An 18,280-nucleotide genomic window follows, 5' to 3' on the forward strand; every position below is an offset into this window, starting at 1 on the left:
TGGGGTGACCTGGGTGATGTCCTGGGGATGATGTCCACCTCCCAGCTTGGTCCCCAGGACCACTCTGCATGTCACCTCCTGTTGCTTTGGAGGAGACCAGGACCTCAGCCCAGAGAAGCAAGGGTGGCTTTGGCCTCCCCACCACCCGTGTCCTTTCCTGAGGGGGGTGGGGGTGGGGGGGGTGGGGGGGTGACACTTCAGGGGTGTGAGGGCGTGCAGGCCACCCTGCCTTCCCTAGCTGTGCTGCAGGGTCACCCTGGCAGGGCCATGTCACAGGGCTTCTGCTGCCCCGTGGGGACGGTGCCATGCTGGCCGGGGGGGGACACCATGGACAAGGGAGATGCTCGGGAATGTCCCCTCCCCGAGCGTGCCACCATCCCTGCCGCAGTCCCCTGCTCTGAGAGACACGGTGGGGCGGCAGGCAGCTGGGAGCGTTCCCCTGGATATCCACATCCCCGGGGACCCAGCAGCACAGCCCACAAGAGTGGCTTTCCCACGGTGGCCAGCGCTGCGTGGGGTGGCATGTCCCCAGCCCAGCAAGACAGGGTGGAGACGGTGGCACCCCCCAGCCAGGGCTGTGGGACAGCGGTTGGCCACGGAGGAGCTGGCCCTGCCGCCGCTGGAGACCAGGGACAGGGACTTGCCGGGCTGGGGACATGTGCCTTCGGGTGCCTGCGGTGTTTGCTCACACGTGGTCAGGGTGGGGGGATACGCGGGTGACCACAGGGGCTGGGGCTGTGGGGGACGGCGACACACGCAGAGGCTGGAGTGGTGCGGGGGGCTGCAGGGGATGGGGGGACGCGGGGGTTGGGAAGCGAGGACCCTGGCTTTGGAGCGGGGATGGGGAAACGGGAACATGCGGGCAGGGGCCAGGGTGGGCACGGGGCGGCTGGAGCCAGAGGCGGGCCGACCCGGGGCGGGTGGGCTGGCACGGGGGTACCTGCATGAGGATGGGGACACCGGGCCGGGGGGCCGGGGTGCCGGGGAGGCCACGCGCGGGCGCGGAGGCGGGGCGCGGCCTGGCTCTGCCCGCTCGGCCCAGGCCCCGCCCGCCGCCGGGGCAAGCTCCGCCCCGCGTCGCGCAGTGCATGCCGGGCGGGCGGGCGGCGCGGCTGGGAGGCGATGGCGGGCTGCGGGCCGGGCGCGGGGCGCGGGGAGCGGCGGGCCGTGCTGGCCCTGGCGCTGGCAGTGGCCCTGGTGCTGGCGCTGGCCCTGGCCTGCCTGCTGCTGCTGCGGGGCGCGCTGCTGGGCGCGGCGGCGCTGGGCGCGGCGGGGGGCCTGGTGCGCGATGCGGCCCGGCCCGCCCGCGCCGCGCCCGCCCGGGAAAGCCGCCGCCAACGGGGGCCCGGTCGCTGCCTCGGGCCGGGCCGGGAGGGCCCCGCCGCGCCGCCTCGGCCTGGGGTAAGCGCGGGGGGAGCGGAGCGGAGCGGGCGGGGGGCGGCGGGAGCCCCGCGGCCCGGTGCTGACTCCTCTGTCCCCGCAGGGTCCCGCACTGCTCGCCGCAGGCCCCGCGCCGCCGCTACCCGCTGCCGCAGGCCCGGAGCCCCGTGCCGGTCGGGCTGCCTGCTGCCCGCTGGGAGAGCTGTTCGCCCCGGAGCGCGCCCTGGGCCCGCCGGGCCGGCCCGCTGCGCAGCCCGGTCACCGTCAGGATCGCCCGGCCGGCCGCCGGCCTGGCCCGCTCCCCAGCGTAAGTACGGCGGGGGGGCCGGGCCCGCTTCGGGCTGGCCTCACGCGTGGGCAGCGCCGCCTTGGCGGGACCGGGCGGGGGGGAGCCTGGTGATCCGGCTGTGCCGCCCGCAGCAGTGCCCCTGCTGGGGCGGCGTGTGGCTCCCAACCCAGCGGTGACCACTCTGTCCCCGGCGTGGTGGGGAGGGGTGGGTGATCCAGACCTGGAGAGGCTACGCGGGACAGTCCTCTCCCCTCTTCTGTGGGGGCACCTGGGGGAGGGGGGTTCTCACCCTGGGGACCCCAGCTTGCCTAATGCCTTATCTTGCTTTCCTTCACAGCCTGGAGCAGCTGATCTCACCCGTGGCCTTCCCAGCCAACAGCAGCCTGGATCCATGTGCAAAAGAGACTGTGCTGAATGCCATCAAGGAAAGCAGGAAGAGAGCTGTGGAGGAGGAGGAGGAGGAGGACCAGGCTTTTGGAAATGATCAGGAGAGCAAGAGAAGGTAATAAGCCAGCAGTCCAGGTTACCGCCAGTGTGTTGCAAAGGTTGTAGATGGGGCTAGCGCTTCAGTGGTGACAAATGGGACATGTCCCAGAGCTCACCCAGCCCAGTGTGACCAGGAGTCCAGGTTGAAAAAGTGCTGTAGGAAGTGAACTGCAGTGAGGAAGCACACTACATCACCCAGTCCTCTGGGTTGTGTCGGAAAGTCCTCTGAGAATTCGTTTTGTTCTTGAGATCAAAGGGAGGTGGTTTAGGTTTTTGTCTGGGCAAGCTCATTGGTCAAGCATGTTCCCCTGCATTGCTGGGGTTGGGAGAGGCTGGGATGTCATTCAGGGGAGCCTTGCAGGGCTCCCTGGCCAGGAAGTTGCTTCTGTCATCGCAGGGGTTTGCAGACTGGGAAAACATGGTGAGAAATGCTGGTATCTGCTGCAGGTTCATCATCTCTATCCTTCGGTCAGCCCCAGGCTTCCAGGAGAGACAGGATCCCCGAGTCTTACAGCCCCAGCTGGAAGCTCTGCACTTCAAAAGATCTGCCTGCTTCCTTCATGCACTGTAGCTAGCAAAAGGAGGTAGAATCGTGAGGGTAAACAAGAAAGGCTATCTTCTGCTTTTGTTAGTGAATGCCAGTGATTTCCAGCTCTGAGCTCCAAGAAATGAGGATGCAGTGTCTTTGACAGCGCTCTGGGAAGGATAAGGTATAAATCCTGGGTACCAAGGTCTGCTGGAGCCTTTCTAACTGCCCGAGCACAGCACTGCCTCACCATTCTCCCCTCCTGTTTTTCATCCTTCCCACCTGTGTCCATGGAGGCTGTTCACTCGTGCCTCTCTGCCCCTCAGGTACCAGGGCTGCCTGCCTGGGCTTGAGCAGGGGAACTGAGAAACTGGGGAGGAGTGGCTTGGGTACTACTTGGGCAGTGGTACTGCGTACTGCTGCTAGAGGTGGCCCAGAGAGCACAGCAGGATGAGTGGCGGGTCACAGGGAGCCACTGGCTCCCTTCGTGCCACAGCAGGGCATGCTGTCCTCTTCCTCCATCACTGAATTTCCCTCTACCTTTGAACCCGTGCTTTGGCTTGGTGAGTCTGAACCCTGCAAGAGCCAAGCAGGACAACAGGATGGGTGCACAGACAGGATCAGCTCAGGGTTGTAAGTTTATTCTGTTGTTTTAACATGCCAATATGCATCTCTGCCACGAAAGTCAATTCTGAAGATGTTAATGTCTGGCAAGCGTGAAGAATGCTTGTAGGCAGAAAGTGCTGTGACCTTTGAGGGCAAAAAGGAGCCTGCATCAGCTGGAGAGCGCAGGATCGCCTGTGCGATAGGGTAAGCGTGCTTGGAGCTCATGAGGAAGCACTTGGGCGAAGTGACAGGGCTGACTGTACACCTCACAGGTGTAAGGTTTGCTTTCAGACTTCAGATCGTCTCTGACTCATTGTAGGAAGAGGGATTCAGTTTCCGACTCATACAGTCAGGGTACTGGCTAGGAAGAGGTCAGAGATACAAGTTTTAGAGCTCAGGTCTCTTCCAGAAATGAGCTGCTGAGTCTCTCTGAAATATTTTGGCTTAGAATAATTGATTTGAGTAAAGATTTCTTTACATCAAAACTACTCTGCCCAGCAGGCAGCTGGTGTTGCTGCTGGTGCCTGGGAGGAGGCAGCTTGAGGTAAGAATCAGTGAGGACAGAATCAGGTAGGGAGAAAATCCGCAGCAGGATGTGGATGGGGGAGAACTCTGCCCCAGGTATCATGTGGGAGGAAGAAAGCAAAGTTTGTGCTTTACCAGTGCTGAGCCTGCCTGGAAGGGGTCCTTTCCCCAGGCTGGAAGGGCAGCCCCTGTCTCTGCTGCCTCCACACTACCACAGGCTTCTGCCCTCTCTCCTGCAGGCGTCACGATAGCAGTGGAAGTGGGCAGTCAGCATTTGAGCCATTGGTAGCCAACGGTGCCCCCGCCTCTCTCATACCCAAGTAAGTGCCCTTGGGCCAAAACCTGGGAGCTGGGAGGCGGGGGGAGGTCTAAAAGCCTGTGGGCTCTGTAAAAGGAGATTGGCTTTTGCTTGCGGAGCCCAGCTTCAAGGGAGAGCAACAGAGGCTGTGTTGTTGCTGAGACTCGTTTCCCAGCGCTGTGAGAAAGAGCGGGCTTGCATTCTTCCACCTGCCATGCATTTAAAGGACCTGTGGGCAGAATTCTGGGTGGCTCATAAAATATTCCTTAACCTCCTACAGGCCTGGCTCTCTGAAGAGGGGCCTTGTCTCACACTGCCCAGATGACTGCTCAAACAAGAGGTCACGCACCTCTTCCATGAGCTCCCTCAACAATACATATGCTGGCGGGATCCCCAGCTCCAACCGCAACGCCATCGCCAGCTCCTACAGCTCCAGCCGGGGCCTCTCACAGGTAGGAAACACCCTGCCAAAGGCAGCGCCACAGTCCAGCCCAGAGGGGCTTCACCTTCCTCTGGGATTGCCCCATGTAACTCTAACACTGGTCTCATAAGAGGAGAGCAATGTCACAGCTGGGTGCCTGGCAGTTGGCACTGCGGGGAGTCCCCAGCACAGCATAGCCAGGCAGTTTCATCGCCTCCTGGGTTAGGCAGGCTTGCTGGGCCAGCAGCAGCAGGCAATAATGTTGCACGTCCTTTGATGTATGCTGCTGGGGGAGCCCCCAGGTTGAGCCTTCCTGCTTGTTTTACACCGAAGCAAGAAGGAAGCTGTTTTCCCCTCCCTATTCAGCCTTGACCAGTTTGCTAGGGTGGATAGATCCAGGTGGAAAGGAAAAAAATAGCTTTGCTGCACTGACACCTTTTCAGCCAGAGTCAGTAAGTATGGGAGCCGTGCATTCCCACTTTGGCCCAGGTCCCCTCAGCAGCTGCTGAGCTATAATAAAATGCCTGTTTACATGCTGGGTTGGTCTTGCAGGTGTGACAGTGAGATGTAGCTGTGGCTAATGGGGCTCTGCATCCGTGTGGGGAAAGGTTTCATCTGGGTTATGTTGGTAGGGAAAGGTTTGCTCTGGCTGGGGTGAGTCTAAAGTTCTTGAGGTGGGATCCGTCCACTGAGCTCCTGGTGAGGTGGTGGCCTGGCTCCTGCCAGAGAAGCCCCACACACATCAGGGTGTCTGAGGCAGCCAGGCAGCCTCTGCCTGTGCCACACGAAGGCAAGAACTGGCATCTGACCAGCAACATCCTCCTCCCCATCCTCTCAGCCAGGCTGTAATGAACCTGGAGTCCACTAGCTCCCACAGCAGATTCACTTTCAGGTGGCCAGACTTCATGCTCTATGGAATGTGGAGGGGAGTTAAGTGGTGTTGAAGCAAGAGAGGCTTCTGGTCTCATTAGCCCCAGCCCTGAGAGACAGGATTTAATCTGTGAGCAAGCAGGAGGATGGGGGGCTGTGCTTGCTGCCAGCCCCTGTACTGAGTTACTGCTGGCCTCTCTGCATTCCAGCTGTGGAAGAGAAGTGGTGTGAGTGTGTCCCCGCTGTCCAGCCCAGCGTCCTCCCGCTCCCAGACGCCAGAGTGGCCTCTCAAGAAAGCCAGGTAACTAGTCACTTGCCTGGCGAGCACCTGCTTGTCAATGCCAGCTGGGAAGAGACCATTTGCCTTCCCAGCCATCCCAGTGCCCCAGTCCTGCTCTCCGCTGGAGCCAGGACACTCAAAGTCTATTTCTGAGACGTGGCTGCTGGGTCAGCCACTGGTGGAAGCCTCTTTGCTGTGTTAATTGGCGTCCCTGCCCCCTTGTTGCACTCTGTCCCAGTGGCTGAGCTGCACCATCCCTGCTGTGCTCCCAGGCTGGGTTAGAGGTTTAAGGGCTCAGGTTGCCACAGGGGCAGTGTTCCCTTGTGGCATTGGCAGAGTCTGGGTTGCTGGATGCCGAAACACTGGGATAAGACAGGCCCTAACTTTTGCTGTCTCCTCAAAATTGGTTGATGGGAGATAAAGTAGGGTTGTATTTTAGCATCTGCCTTGGAGCACCGGCCCTTTTTCTCCTCCTTCCCAGCTCAGAGAAGGACCTGAGCTTAAGTCAGAACTAAAACCAACACAACTGCCTGCCCTGGTGACAGGGTGGGTCCAAGCTAGGGACCCGTGAAGGGCAGCGGCTCCCATCTGGGACCCCCGGCTGCCACCCTGAGGCTGACCTGTCCTGTGGAGGGTGCACAGGCTTGGCAGCCTGACTGAGCAGGGGAGCAGCTCCTCTGTGTGGAGCTGCTTTCAGGCTGGTGCGGTGAGGACAAGGCTGTTGTCCTGAGGCCTGGTATTCGGCGGAGACAAAGAAACGCACCAGGGATGCTGGTGGGAGTCCTTGGCGTGTTTGGCCTCATCGTGCTGTCTGGCGACGGGGCCAAGTCTGGGGTTGACCCTAACTGGCTCTCTCCCACTTGCGCAGGGAGGAGGAGTTGCATCGCTCCAACACTTCCACTCCAGTGAAATCGGACAAGGAGCTGCAGACAGAGAAAGGTAAGCGTAGGTGGGCCCCAGCTCTGTGTCCGGGTTAGATGGGCCACCAGTGCAAGCAAGCAGCGGGTCCAAAGATAGCTGACATCTGTAGGTGGGATTGGTTTATGTTACCTGGTAACTAGGAACGTGCTGGTCCCAAGGCAGTGGCACTTTCGCTGCCCTCTGCAGCTGCCCCAAAGGGATGTCCAGCTCTTAAGCAAGGGGTGCTAACAGTGTCAGTGTGCTAGCAGGTGCCTGGGAGCTGGCTTGCAAGGGGGGACACCAGCCTCCAAGCCAGCAGGGGTCCAGGTGTCAGCCTTGGGGCAAGATCTGCTGTGGTACACAAGTAGAACCCTAATCAGATTCCAGGATGAGCTTGTTCCAGTGTTTCCTCAGCTAAAATGGAGAAGAAATCCTTTGTGCCCATTGCAGATAGGTTGCCACGGCACAGCACTAGATGTGGCTCACACAGTTTGTGTGGTTTGTGGTTCAGGTAGGCAGTGTACGAGGGCTGTCCATGCAGGTGCAAAGAGGCTGCTGCCTTGTGGAACACCAGCAGGTTCTTGTGACTCCCCTGGGATGCACTGTGGCCAGCCACTCTTCCAGAACATCACAGCCTTGTCCTCGGCTTAAAGCCATGCCCCTGGCTCTGTCCTCTGTGATGGGTCATCCAGAGAGAAGTCAGAAGGGACAACCCCCTTGGTACAAGCCAAACGCTGCCTCTACCCAGAGCTGGCCCTGACTTGTCTCCTTCTGTAGAGGTGGAAGCGCGGGTGCAGAAGAAGCAGAATTCCTTGAGCCCACCGTCCGCGCTGGGGAGCAGTGGGAAGCGCAAGCGGAAGATCCAGCTGCTGTCGTCTCGCCGGGGGGACCAGCTGGCGCTGGTACGTCGCTGTCTCGCAGCCCCTTTTGCCCTCCTCTGGCGATAGAATGTGCTCACTGCAATTTCTGCAGGGCTGGGGGGAGACTGACCTGCCTGCCCTCAGGAAGGAGGCCCCGTCCTTGGCCGAGTGGGAAGTGACGCTATCCCCAGCCCCAGTGTCTGGTGGGCTGTGCGTGATTGTGCTGCCTGCTGCCGGACCAGGTAATGGCCTGGGGAAGGCCTGCCGTGCCCTCAGCGCCAAGCCGGGGGCCAAAATGAATGGGGATCGGAGCTCCACGGTAGCGTGCTGTGGCAGTTCCACCTGCTCCACGGGTCTTGCGACGGCCAGCGTTCACCACACGTTCAGAGAGGCTCTGCCGGCTTCCCTGAGAAGGAGCTAAGCTGCTGCTCTTTCTTGGCAGCCCCCGCCACCTCAGCTGGGCTACTCCATCACGTCGGAGGACCTGGATGCGGAGAAGAAGGCAGCGTTGCAGTGGTTCAACAAAGTTTTGGAGGATAAGGCTGGTAAGGGCAGACTGGGAACATGGAGGGAACAGCAAGGAGTGGAAACAGAGGGTCAGGGCTCACAGGGCAGTGTGGTGTATGTATGGCACAGGCTAGGGAAGCTCCTGGGCCAGTTCTGCCTGGTCCTCAGGTCTGGGGATGCTCCTAGTGCCTTTAGTCTCAGTAGAGCTTGTGCCCCAGTGTCCCCAGGGTGATGGGTGACGTTTCCCAGGGCCAGAGCTGTGGGATGTTCATGCAGTTTGCCTACCAGATGGGGAAGCTCTGCGAAGGGGTAGTCCCCTGCAGCGAGTTGCCAGTCCTGATTCTTGCTCCTTCCCTGTAGATGTGGTCCCCAGCACCACTGCAGAGACTACTACGCCCGTGTCCAGGCCACTGGCATTCACCGTGACCTCCTCGGGGCCTGCGACTGCCTCAACAGCCCCTGCCCCTGCCAGCACCGACTCGCTTCTGGACAGCCTGAAGAAGATGCAGAGCAGCCAGGCTGCACCCACGCCAGCAGGTGAGGAGGAGGAGATGGAGGAGGGCTGGCAGATCGGGACTTTGGCAGAGCAAGGCACTGCAGTGGGAGCTCCACGTTGTCTCTGTGGGAAGCAGGTGGCAAAACTCCCTGTTCAAATGCTCTGCTGGCAGTGGAGCTGGCAGGCGGGCCTTGGGGGGACAGGTTTGGGGATACTGAACCCGTGGTCCTGTTGGGAGCTACGGTAGGCGTGGAGGGCTGAGTCTGTCTGGTACGGGCAGGTGCTTCTCCGGGAGCCTTTGCAGCAGTGGTGTTGGGTGCGTGGCGGAAGGGCTGTCTGTCAGCAGGTGACCCCGTGTCCCTAAATAAGCTCTCTCCCCTTTTCAGACTCCACTGGAGCCGCAGTAGTGTCCCAGACACCCTCATCGGCTGCACAGCCGCCTGCTCCTGCTGTATCACTGGAGTCGAGTTCTCTGCCTGCCACCTCTGCTGACACCAAACATGTGCCCGCATTGAGCGTGCCTGCCCCTGCCGCCCCCACTGCCTTGGGGGCGCAGGCCCCCAGCGGCCTGGCATCTCCTGCGTTCACGGAGCTAGGCCAGACCCCCAGCAGGACTCCCTCTTTCCCGAAGCCAAGCATCCTTTTTGGGCTGCTGAACACCCCTCCTGCCAGCCAGCCAGCAATGACTGCTGCCACTGCTGTGCCCACCACGACAGCTGCTGTGCCCACCACGACCCCAGTCTTCAAGCCCATCTTTGGCGCTTTGCCGAAAAGTGAGAGCACAGCACCCTGTACTACGGCTGTCGTCTCCGCCACAGTCACCGTGCCTGCAAGCTCAGGCCCTTCCTCCACATCCTCCACCACCACTGTGTTCAAACCAATCTTTGGCAGCATCACCACAGCTTCATCTCCAGAGAAGTCCTCTCCTTTCACCTTCAAACCAACACTGCAGCCAGCCTCAGCTGCAGAGCTGCCAGCAGCCTCCACAACTACCCTGGCAGGGTTCACAGGTCTCCCTAACGTCATCTTCACTACTGCAGCTACGACTGCCACCACGCAGAGTTCCTCCACAGATGCCACCATTAAACCTGTCTTCAGCTTCGGACTTGACCCGCCCACCTCCACCAGCCCCACCACCAGCCTGACTGTCACCGCTGCCACGTCCACCAGCACGTCGCAGCCCTTCCTGTTCGGGGCCCCAGCCAGCTCAGCTCCCAGCACAGAAACCAGCTTTGCCACTCCAGGGCCTGTGTTCCAGTTTGGAAAGCCACCTCCAACCACAGTCACTGCCACCACCAGTGTCCCAGGAGTTCCTGCCTTTGGCCAAGCACCTGCAAACTCAACAGCTCCTACCACCACTGTGGGCTTTAGCATATTTGGGAGCACCATGCTGACTACTTCTACCCCAGCCACCACAGGTCAAGCGACGTTGATGTTTGGCTCCTCTGTTTCAGCTTTTGGCAGTTCCTTCAGCACAAGTGCAAAGCCGCCACCGCCGTATCCCAGTGCAGCGAGCCAGCCTGCCTTCAGCGCTGGTGCTGCGGAGAGCCAGCCACCCACCAGCAAGGCTGCTGCTGGTCCTGTCAGCTTTGGCCCCCCATTCAGTTTCGGACCTCCCATGGCCCAGTCTGCTGCTCAGCCAGCATTTGGTAGCAATGCTCAGCCAGCCTTTGGCACAACAAGTGCCCAGGGCTCCTTTGGCACCAGCAGCACCCAGGCAGCGTTTGGGACCACCACATCGGTCTTCTCTTTCGGGACAGCCACCTCCACCACCTCCAGCTTTGGTTCAGCCACCCAGACCACAAGCAGCAGCACTGGCACTGCCGTCTTTGGCACCACCCCTTCTCCTTTCACCTTTGGGGCGACTGCCCAGCCGGGCCCCTCTGCCAGTGCCTTTGGGATCGGCACACCCACCCTAAGCAGCGGCTCCCCTGCCGTGCCGTTCAGCTTCGGGGCTGGACAGAGCGGGACAGCCCCAGCGGCAACACCATTCGGCTCTTCCCTGACGCAGAGCGCGCTGGGTGCGCAGAATCAGAGCACGCCCTTCGCCTTCGCCGTGCCCAGCACGCCCAACAAGCAACCTTCGTTCGGAGGTGAGTCGGGGCAGCAGGACTGCTCAGTCGGGGTGAAGGGCTGGGCTGGATTTAGGCAGCAGCTTTGCCGCCGGACTTTGCTGAGCTCCCCAGGCTCAGTGGCCATAGAGGGACTGGTGCCCGTGTTGTGCAGAGCCTTGCCATGCGAAGGAAAGGCACTTCCATCACTCTGTGTCCCCAGCCCTTGGTCGTGGAGGGAAATCTTTAAATTCTGCTCCTTGGCCCTTCTGAATGTAGTAGCTCTGTGCAAGTATTTAGCCCAGCCAGGTGCCCTGCAGAAGCCAAGGTCTTGCGAGTGTGTAAAAGCAGTCTGGAGTTTCTTGGCAAGTAGAAACTGCCAGCCAGTGGCTGCAGTCACTTCTTGCTCTCACGGCGAGGTTTTCCGTACTGCTCTGCACCCTCACTGGGCCACCTTGCCTCCCACAGAGCTGAAACCCACATGCTGAGCAGCTGCTTGTTCTAGAAAGACAGAGGCCTTTGTTCCTCCCTGGCCTGCAAATCCTCCTGTGCAGCCCTGCTGGCAGGAGAGCCCAGGGATTGCCATGAGAGCGCAGCTTCTTGCATTAAGAGGGCTTCTCGGGTGAAGAGGCTGATCCTGGGGGACTGTGATGCTTCAGCCCCTGGAGGGAGATCAGTGCCTTGTGCAGGTGCTGCTGGCTCCTGAAGGCCAGAGTCTTTGTCCTTTGTCGACCCTGGCTCACAGTAGCTCGTTGCTTTCCAGGAACTCCTGCACCCACCTTTGGGCAAAGCACTCCTGTCCCGGGAACAGTGGGCAGTGGAAGCAGTAGCCTTTCCTTCAGGACACCCAGCACTCCTGCCTCGGGTTTTGGAGGAGTTGGTGCTGCCTTCGGTAAGTAAGGAGTTGGTGCTTCAGCCTTGGGGGGAGCTGATGGGTCACATTGTCCCCTCAGGCTGGGGATGGTGGGAGGGCCAGGCTGTGCTCTTGGAGCCACCTCAGGTGGTGCCTGCTGGGTTCTGGAGGATGCAAAACCTTCCATTCCCCCCAGGACAGGGATTGCACTTCCCCCTGTGCCAGCTCTGAGTGAGGCTGCAGAGACCTGAGCAACCTTTCTGCTTCCAGGTTCGTCCACCCCCACCTTCTCCATCGGGGCAGGATCCAAGACGGGTGCTCGCCAGCGGCTGCAGGCACGGAGACAACACACCCGCAAAAAGTAACCTCCAGCCGCCTGCCGGGCCCCCGCTGCCAGCCTGTGTGAGGAGCCCCTGCACACGCGTGGGGGACTCCGGTCTGGAGCGGGGCCAGCAGTGACAGGGCCAGGGCCCCATCTCTGACGCCAGCTGGAGACCATGCTGGGTGGCAGCAACCAGGGTGGGACGGGATAAACCAAACTCTTCTTACTTGAACAGTTCTTCAGCCAAGGCTGGAAGAACCTCTGTACATATCTGCAGCATTTCCTCCCTCACTTTATTTTGCCATGTTTCATATGTGTAAATTTTTTCCCATTTGCTTCTAGCTGTTCCCTGAGCCCTCCTCTCCAGCCCCCCCCAACAGTCAGCCCCACGGCACGGCAGCTGGCAGAGCCACACTTCCCCACTTGCAGCCCAGCTGGAGATGTGCTGTGTTCCTGCCGGCCGCAGTTCCAGGCTGCTGAGGGGATGCCATCTTCACCAGGTCCCGAAATCTTTCCCCGTTGTTTCATCCCGTGGCCTGGTGAACGTGCTCCCTCCAGAGGGCTCTGCTTCACTGCCGTCCCTGCAGAACACGAGCCGGGGTTAGTGCCAGCCTGGTGTGGGTGTCTCAGTGCCATGGGTGACTTTCTGGAGCTGGGTGGCAACCCCCTGGCTGTGACCTAATCTCCCATCTGACCTCCAGCTGTGGGACCTCGGCTGGAGGTCTGGGCTGTGGGTCCTTCCGCCCCCCTCCCAGCTGCTGAGCAGCCCCTCCAGCCCTCGCTGCTCCCCGCTGGGCTGTGGGCTCCCCTGACCCTGCTCGTGTGAAGCCCCCTCTGTTTTGCTTTATTCGTGCTCCTGTTTCGATGCGCTCATTGAATCGAGTTTGGAGGAAGAACTGAACCGTGTGTGTGGCGGCATGTTGGTTATGCCGGATTTGCTGTTTGGAGTTTCTTTTTTTTGGAGGGCACCCGTCCCTTAGCGGAGGACTTGCCCTGGCTAATTGGGTGTTGACAGTAGCATCACTGCGTGGCTGCTCGTGCTGGGGGAGTTGTCCCTTTGTCATTGTGACTGAAAGGCAGGCAGCCAGGGTCAGGGGGACGGGGCCTGGACCCGCAGGCATGGGGGCTCCAGCCCTGGCAGTCTCTCCCCTCCCTTCCCCTCCTGGTGCCCCTTCCCTACCTCAGGGTGCTCTGGAGCTGCTAAGAGTCCAGAGCAGGTGGGTTCCCCCTACTCCCCAAATTCACATTGTTTTGTTGGGTTTTTTTTACCTCATCCCCATCCTTTTGGGTTTTACCAGCTCTTAGGAGCTACGGTGCTGCCTCCCCCGTTCCCATCCAGCCAGGAGTGGGGCCTGTCCCCCTGCCTGGGTGCTCCCGTGGGAAGAGACTGCTGGAGCTGGGGGTCACCCAAGAGCCGTCCCCTACCCTGCCCTGGGCAAGGGATGGGGTCCCCACCACTTCCAGGAGTGCTTTGCTGCCAGGTTTTTTACTCTCCGAGCCGTGTGAGTGTGTGTGTCTGCCGAAGTCTAAATTAAAAAAAAAAAAAAAAAAGAAAAAAAAATCACAAACAAATATTTAAACATTTTTTAACAAAATAAAAATTTATTTTTATATTTAAGCTAAATTGCCTTTGAATTCCTTCAAGCTTGGTTCAGTGAGGTTGCCTGACCCCGCAGCGCTGTTGGTAGTGTTTAGCTGTGCTGTCACAGCCCCGTGAGGAGCCGGCCTGTGCCCTGGCTGTGCCCGCAGGGACTGGCTGTGCTGGGGAAAGGCAGCTATGTCCCGTGGGCACTGCCACAGTGCGTCCTCCCGCCCTCTAACATCTCCTTAATTTTAAAATGTGATGTATGTGGATGTGACTAAACATTTTTTTTTTTAAATTCTTTCTCTGAGGATGAGGAGCAGGAGCTCTTTTGTGTGTTACGGTGATGAGTGGTTTTCTTGTCTGCCAGGAACAAGGCGTCTCTCCCAGCAGGCAGACGAAGGGCAGGTGACCAGGCTCTGTGCAGCCGAGGGGACACAGCCCCTCAGAGTGGTGGCCGAGGGTGTTCAGGCTTCCCCTGCCAGCAGGTTTCTAGCCTTCCCCTGCCAGCGTGCCCGAGGAGGGCAGTGGGCTGTTAGAGCAGGGCAGGCCTGGGACAATGTGTCCTTGGGGCTTGATGATGTGGCTGAAAAGGGCTTAGCGCACGCAAGGGCTGGCCCCGGCGATTCCTCCCTGTGCCCTGGGCAGGGTGCTGAGCCCAGAGAGCGTCGGCTCCGCAGCCCTTGCCGGTGGCACAGCGCTGGACAGCAGCTCAGGGCGGGCAGCTGGGCTTTGGCCACGTCAGCTCCAGCAAGACCCATGTGGCAGAGGGAGATGGGGATAAGCAGGGTACAAGACGAGGGCACCCTGGGGAGCACGGGCTGTGAGTGCTGCCCCATGTAGGTCCCAGGTGCCCAGCCCTGCGAGGAGACAGGCTGCATCCCTTCCCTGCTGGGAGAGACCCTTGCGCCTGGCCTGCCGTATGTATGTGGCCAGAGGGAGGGTGGGTTTTAACTCAAACTCAAGACTTGGATCATTCCTGGTGTGGCTGATGAGGATTTTAGTGTGAATGTGCAATTTTTTTCCTCGCTTCTTATGTCCCTGGTTTAAAATAAAAAGACTGTGTTCACACCTGCCTTGCCCATGTCCGATTCCTGGGCCTAGGCAGGGCCAGGCATTGCTGGTGCAGTACTGGGCACTGCTTTCCAGCACCCTCTGCCTTGTGTGACCTTGCTCCCTGGTCAAAGGCAGGTGCAGGGACAGGATTATTATTACTATCATTTTTTCCCCCACTTTGCCTGTGAGCAGTGGCCATTTCAGGGCAAGACTGAATGCTAAGAGTGAGGAGAAACTTTAATCTGTTTCCCACAGTCAAAGGCTTTTCTGAAACCCTGCATCAGGCTGGGGAAAGGATTTTTTCAGCTTGGGTGGAACATGGTAAAATAACACCCTTAACCCAGCTGGAGCACTCCAGCCTTGCGGGCTGTGGAAGTGCAGCTTGGGAACACTGGTACTGCCCACACACTTCCCAAGGCTGCCCCAGCCCACGTCTGGCTTTAGGGGCAAACCCTCGGGGGGGGAGCTGGCCCTGGCTGAGCATTCCCTCCTCCCTGGTGGTAGGGTGGCCCAGGGGAGCAGGGTGTTACAGAATTCCCACCACAGCTGCAGCTGGCACAAAGCTTTACTTGTGTTCAGAGGCCCCGCTGTTGTTGAGGCAGTGGAGGAGTGTTCCCCACCAGCCACAGCTGGGCACTGTGCAGTCCTAAAAATGTTAGTTCACTCCTTCACCCGCTGCTTTTTCCTCTTCCTCTTCTTGGGAGCTGCTCCTGGCTCTGCTCCCTCTCCATGCTGCGGGTTCTCTTCAGCTGCCACAGGCAGGGAGCTGTGGGCAACAGCGAACAGCCTGGCTGTGCACCCAAGGCTGTGCTCACAGCTGCCTTCCCCTCCCACACCTGCTACAGCCAGGCCCCGCCACCTTCCCTCCTCCCCCGGGTGCCCTGGCAGCCCGAGCCTGGCCATGGTCTCCCCCAGAGGCAGGCAGAGCGCCCCAGGGCCTCCTCTCACCTGGGGGCTGCAGCCCCTTCCCCGTGCCGCTCCAGGACAGCCACAAAGAAGCCGTGGGTGAGCGTGTCCGCAGGAGAGGCGCGGAGGCAGCTCTCTGCCCCAGGGAAGGCAGCGAGTCCTCGGCAGGGCCAGGAAGGGAAGGCGTTCACCAGCCTGTGACACGGGACAAGGGTCAGTGCCAAGCCCTGCAGCGCCCCACACTGCGTTCCTCCCCTGTGCCCACCGAGACACACACCTGAAGGCCGAGCCCCGCTCCTGCAGCACAGCGTGTACCACGTCCTCGTTCTCCTCCTGGTACAGCGAGCACGTGGAGTAGACCAGGCGCTGGAGAGCTGGGAAGCTCAGGGCATGGCTCAGGACCTTGCGCTGGAAGCCGGCCAGCGCCTGCAGCCGCTCAGCACTCGGGGCAGCCTCTTCCCTTGGCACCCGGTTCACCATCCCTGCAGGGAGAGCAGCCGTTGTCCAGGGGCCCACACGCCCAGAGCCTGGCTCCAGGCAGGGTGCCCAGAGCCCCACACGTTACCTGAGCCACTGCAGGATGGGTCGAGGAGGATACAGGTCACCTTGCTGTACTTGGGGTTCCCAGGATCCACGGTCAGGAAGTCCTGCTGGGCCAGCTGGAAGCTGGTGACCCCAGCCCGCATCAGCATGGTGTTCATGGTGGCCAAGCGCTTGGTGTCCACGTCAAAGGCAAAGATCTGGCTGAAGGCAGAGCCCAGGGCCCGTCAGAGGCATGAACATCCTGCCCGGCCCCGGGAATGGCGGTGGCACGCTGCCCCAGCAGCCCCAGGCACCAGCCGTTTGCCAGGTGGGCAGAGCCTGGGAGCTGCTCCCCCAGGCAGGAGTACTGAGCAGGGCCGGTGTCAGGCAGAAAGCAGGGTCAAGGGCTGCGAAGTGATCCCCCTATGTGACTTCACATCCCCTCAGGCCCTTCCAATGGCCCAGCACCACCAGAGCCACCAGCCCACGCAAGGAGAAGCGGGCATCAGCCTGAGTTAGCGGGGCAGGGTGACAAGCTCCAGTTTTCCCGCCACCTTCTTGTGCTCTCTGTGACATCATCGGGGGGACCAGGGCCACCTGTACCCCTTCCCTCCCTGCCACCACACCAACCTGCCCTCACCCCTTGTTTTTCAGGATGGCAGCCAGGTGGCTGGTCTTGTTCCCAGGGGCGGCGCAGGCATCGATGATATGGGAGCCGGCAGCAGGGCTGAGGAGGAAGGCAGGGAGGCAGCTGGCCTGCAAAGAGGGCAAAGCCCCATGAGAGGTGCAGGCAGCAAGCACCACTGGCCCCTTCTCGGGGCACAGCTGACACTGCAGGGTCGCAGCAGCCACAGCAACATGGGGACAAGTCCACCACCATCCACTACTGGAAGCCTCTGCCCAGCCCGCAGCCCTGTGCTGGTCCCCAGCTGCTATAGCGGTGGGTTTTACACCCCAGCTCACAGCACTTTATCGCGCACCTACAGGCTATGGTAAAGCAAGCCCAGAGAGGAGCTCCACTGCTGCAGGCTGCATTCACGGTTTCAGCTTAGACTGCAAGCACTGTAGCAAAGCTGGCCAAAGCCCAGCCCTTGGTTTGGAGGAAGAAGCCGACCCTCCACCCATGTCAGTGGTTTTCCTGCCCCTGCAGCCTCCTGCTCCCCAGCTCCCCCACCTTGTCCTGTAGAATTATGTGCCCTGAAGTATACAGCAGGTTGTCATGGAAATCCGTTTGCGGAGGGAAAACCAGCAGCTCCGGGAGATGAAGATCCAACAAGAATTTCTTCCCAGAGAGGGCCCTCAGATCTTCCACGCTGCCCACGAGACACAGGGAGGATGAACACACGGTTCTGCTTCGCTGTGCCCACACCAGAGCCCTCCAGAGCCCAGGCTGAGACCCCCCCCTACATCCCATGCCTGCTCTCCACTTCAGTACCAGGCAGCACCCAAAGACAGAAAGTAACAGTGGGGAGTGATGGAGGCCCCAACTCAGAAACCTTAAGCACCAAGATCAAAAACCCTTCAACCCACAAGCCCTTGTCCCCTGCCCTCACTGCTCGCTGACATCCCAGATAAGGTGGGACAGCAGAAAGAAACACTCACCTGGCCGCTTGGCCCAGGTAGGAGTAGCCCTGGCGCTTGAAGAAGTCAATCACATCATCCACACAAGTCTTCAGGGTGTTGACTCGGACATAGCGCGGTACCTGGGAGGCTGGGGGGGCCGGGCAGGTCGGACACAGCCCACCACTGCCACCAGCACCGGGAGACCGCCCGGCCCCGAGGCTCACTCACCTCCGGGGCTCGCTGCGGCCGCCGGGGCCAGGAGGTCCTCACTGCGGCTCACCTTCCGCTGCACCTTCAGGCGGGCCAGCTCGGCCTCCAGCCGGGCCCGGTGTCGCCGGGCCAGCGCCTTCCAGCGGCCCCCGCACTTCAGGCCCTTACCAAAGAGCAGGTCGTACACCAGCACCTGCGGGACAGGGGTGAGCCCGGCCCTGCCGCCGCGGGCCCCCTCGCCGGCCCCCCCGGCCCCCCTTACCTTGGCCAGCTGCGGGGGCAGCTTCTTCTCGGCCTGCAGCAGCGCGGCGCCGGCCAGCAGCTTCTCCAGCACCGGGGAGTAGCGGAGGGTCTCGGACACCAGGGCGTACAGCTGCCGGACGCGCTGTGGGGCGGTCAGGGGCTGTCCGGGGACAGGGACCGAGCCCCCCACCCGCCGCCGGGGCCTCCCCGCCTGGGGCCCGGCCCCCTCGGCCTGCCCGCCTCGGGCCTCCCTGCCCCCCACCGGGCCTCCCCCCTCCGGCCTGCCCGCCTCCGGCCTCCCTCCCCCCGGCCCCCCCGGCCCCGTGTCCCCCGCACCGGGAAGCCGCTGTTGTACACCAGGGCCTTGATGCCGCCATCGCCGCGCTCCAGCCCCGCCAGGACGGCGGCGGCCGCGCTGTACAGCGCCATGTCCCCGCCCGGCCTCCGCCGCGTGCGCGCCGCCGCTTCCGGCGGGGGGAAGGGCCCGCCGGGGAAGGCCCGCGCCGCGCTCCCGGGCGGGGGGGAAGC

The 18,280-nt window shown here is 61.1% G+C and overlaps 2 protein-coding genes across 3 annotated transcripts; one reads left to right on the forward strand and one right to left on the reverse strand.

Moving 5' to 3' along the window:
- Positions 1-1,122: 1,122 nt before the first annotated feature.
- LOC121083821 (putative nuclear envelope pore membrane protein POM 121B) lies at positions 1,123-14,328 on the forward strand. The gene is given in 14 exon segments (XM_040584614.1): positions 1,123-1,272; positions 1,274-1,401; positions 1,484-1,687; positions 2,007-2,171; positions 4,052-4,132; positions 4,391-4,562; positions 5,611-5,702; positions 6,550-6,620; positions 7,359-7,483; positions 7,884-7,986; positions 8,309-8,485; positions 8,831-10,537; positions 11,259-11,387; positions 11,619-14,328. Coding segments are annotated over 14 exon segments (3,399 nt in total). The 3' UTR covers positions 11,714-14,328.
- Positions 14,329-14,855: 527 nt separating this feature from the next.
- NSUN5 (NOP2/Sun RNA methyltransferase 5) lies at positions 14,856-18,223 on the reverse strand. Of its 2 annotated transcripts, none has more exons than XM_040612846.1 (10): positions 18,089-18,223; positions 17,772-17,894; positions 17,528-17,702; positions 17,339-17,447; positions 16,911-17,049; positions 16,377-16,492; positions 15,780-15,958; positions 15,492-15,696; positions 15,257-15,409; positions 14,856-15,074 (listed from the first exon to the last, which is right to left on the reverse strand). In XM_040612846.1, the coding sequence occupies exons 1-10, from the start codon at positions 18,179-18,181 to the stop codon at positions 14,969-14,971; spliced, it is 1,398 nt and encodes a 465-aa protein (XP_040468780.1). In that variant the 5' UTR covers positions 18,182-18,223; the 3' UTR covers positions 14,856-14,968. The 2 variants fall into 2 exon arrangements, with proteins under 2 accessions (XP_040468780.1, XP_040468789.1); XM_040612855.1 differs by having other exon boundaries at positions 17,772-17,882; positions 18,089-18,217.
- Between the last annotated feature and the right edge of the window lie 57 nt (positions 18,224-18,280).

Source organism: Falco naumanni, chromosome 1 (genome assembly GCF_017639655.2).
Source record: "Falco naumanni isolate bFalNau1 chromosome 1, bFalNau1.pat, whole genome shotgun sequence".
Taxonomy (NCBI): Eukaryota; Metazoa; Chordata; class Aves; order Falconiformes; family Falconidae; genus Falco; species Falco naumanni.

Coding starts and splice junctions, on each gene's coding strand:
- NSUN5 (XM_040612846.1), bottom strand. CDS start 18,181: ATGGCGCTGTACAGCGCGGCCGCCGCCGTCCTGGCGGGGCTGGAGCGC. Junction 17,448..17,527: donor GGCCGCAGCGAGCCCCGGAG/GTGAGTGAGCCT, acceptor CGGCCCCCCCAG/CCTCCCAGGTACCGCGCTAT. Junction 15,959..16,376: donor GCCATCCTGAAAAACAAGGG/GTGAGGGCAGGT, acceptor CTCTGCCTTCAG/CCAGATCTTTGCCTTTGACG.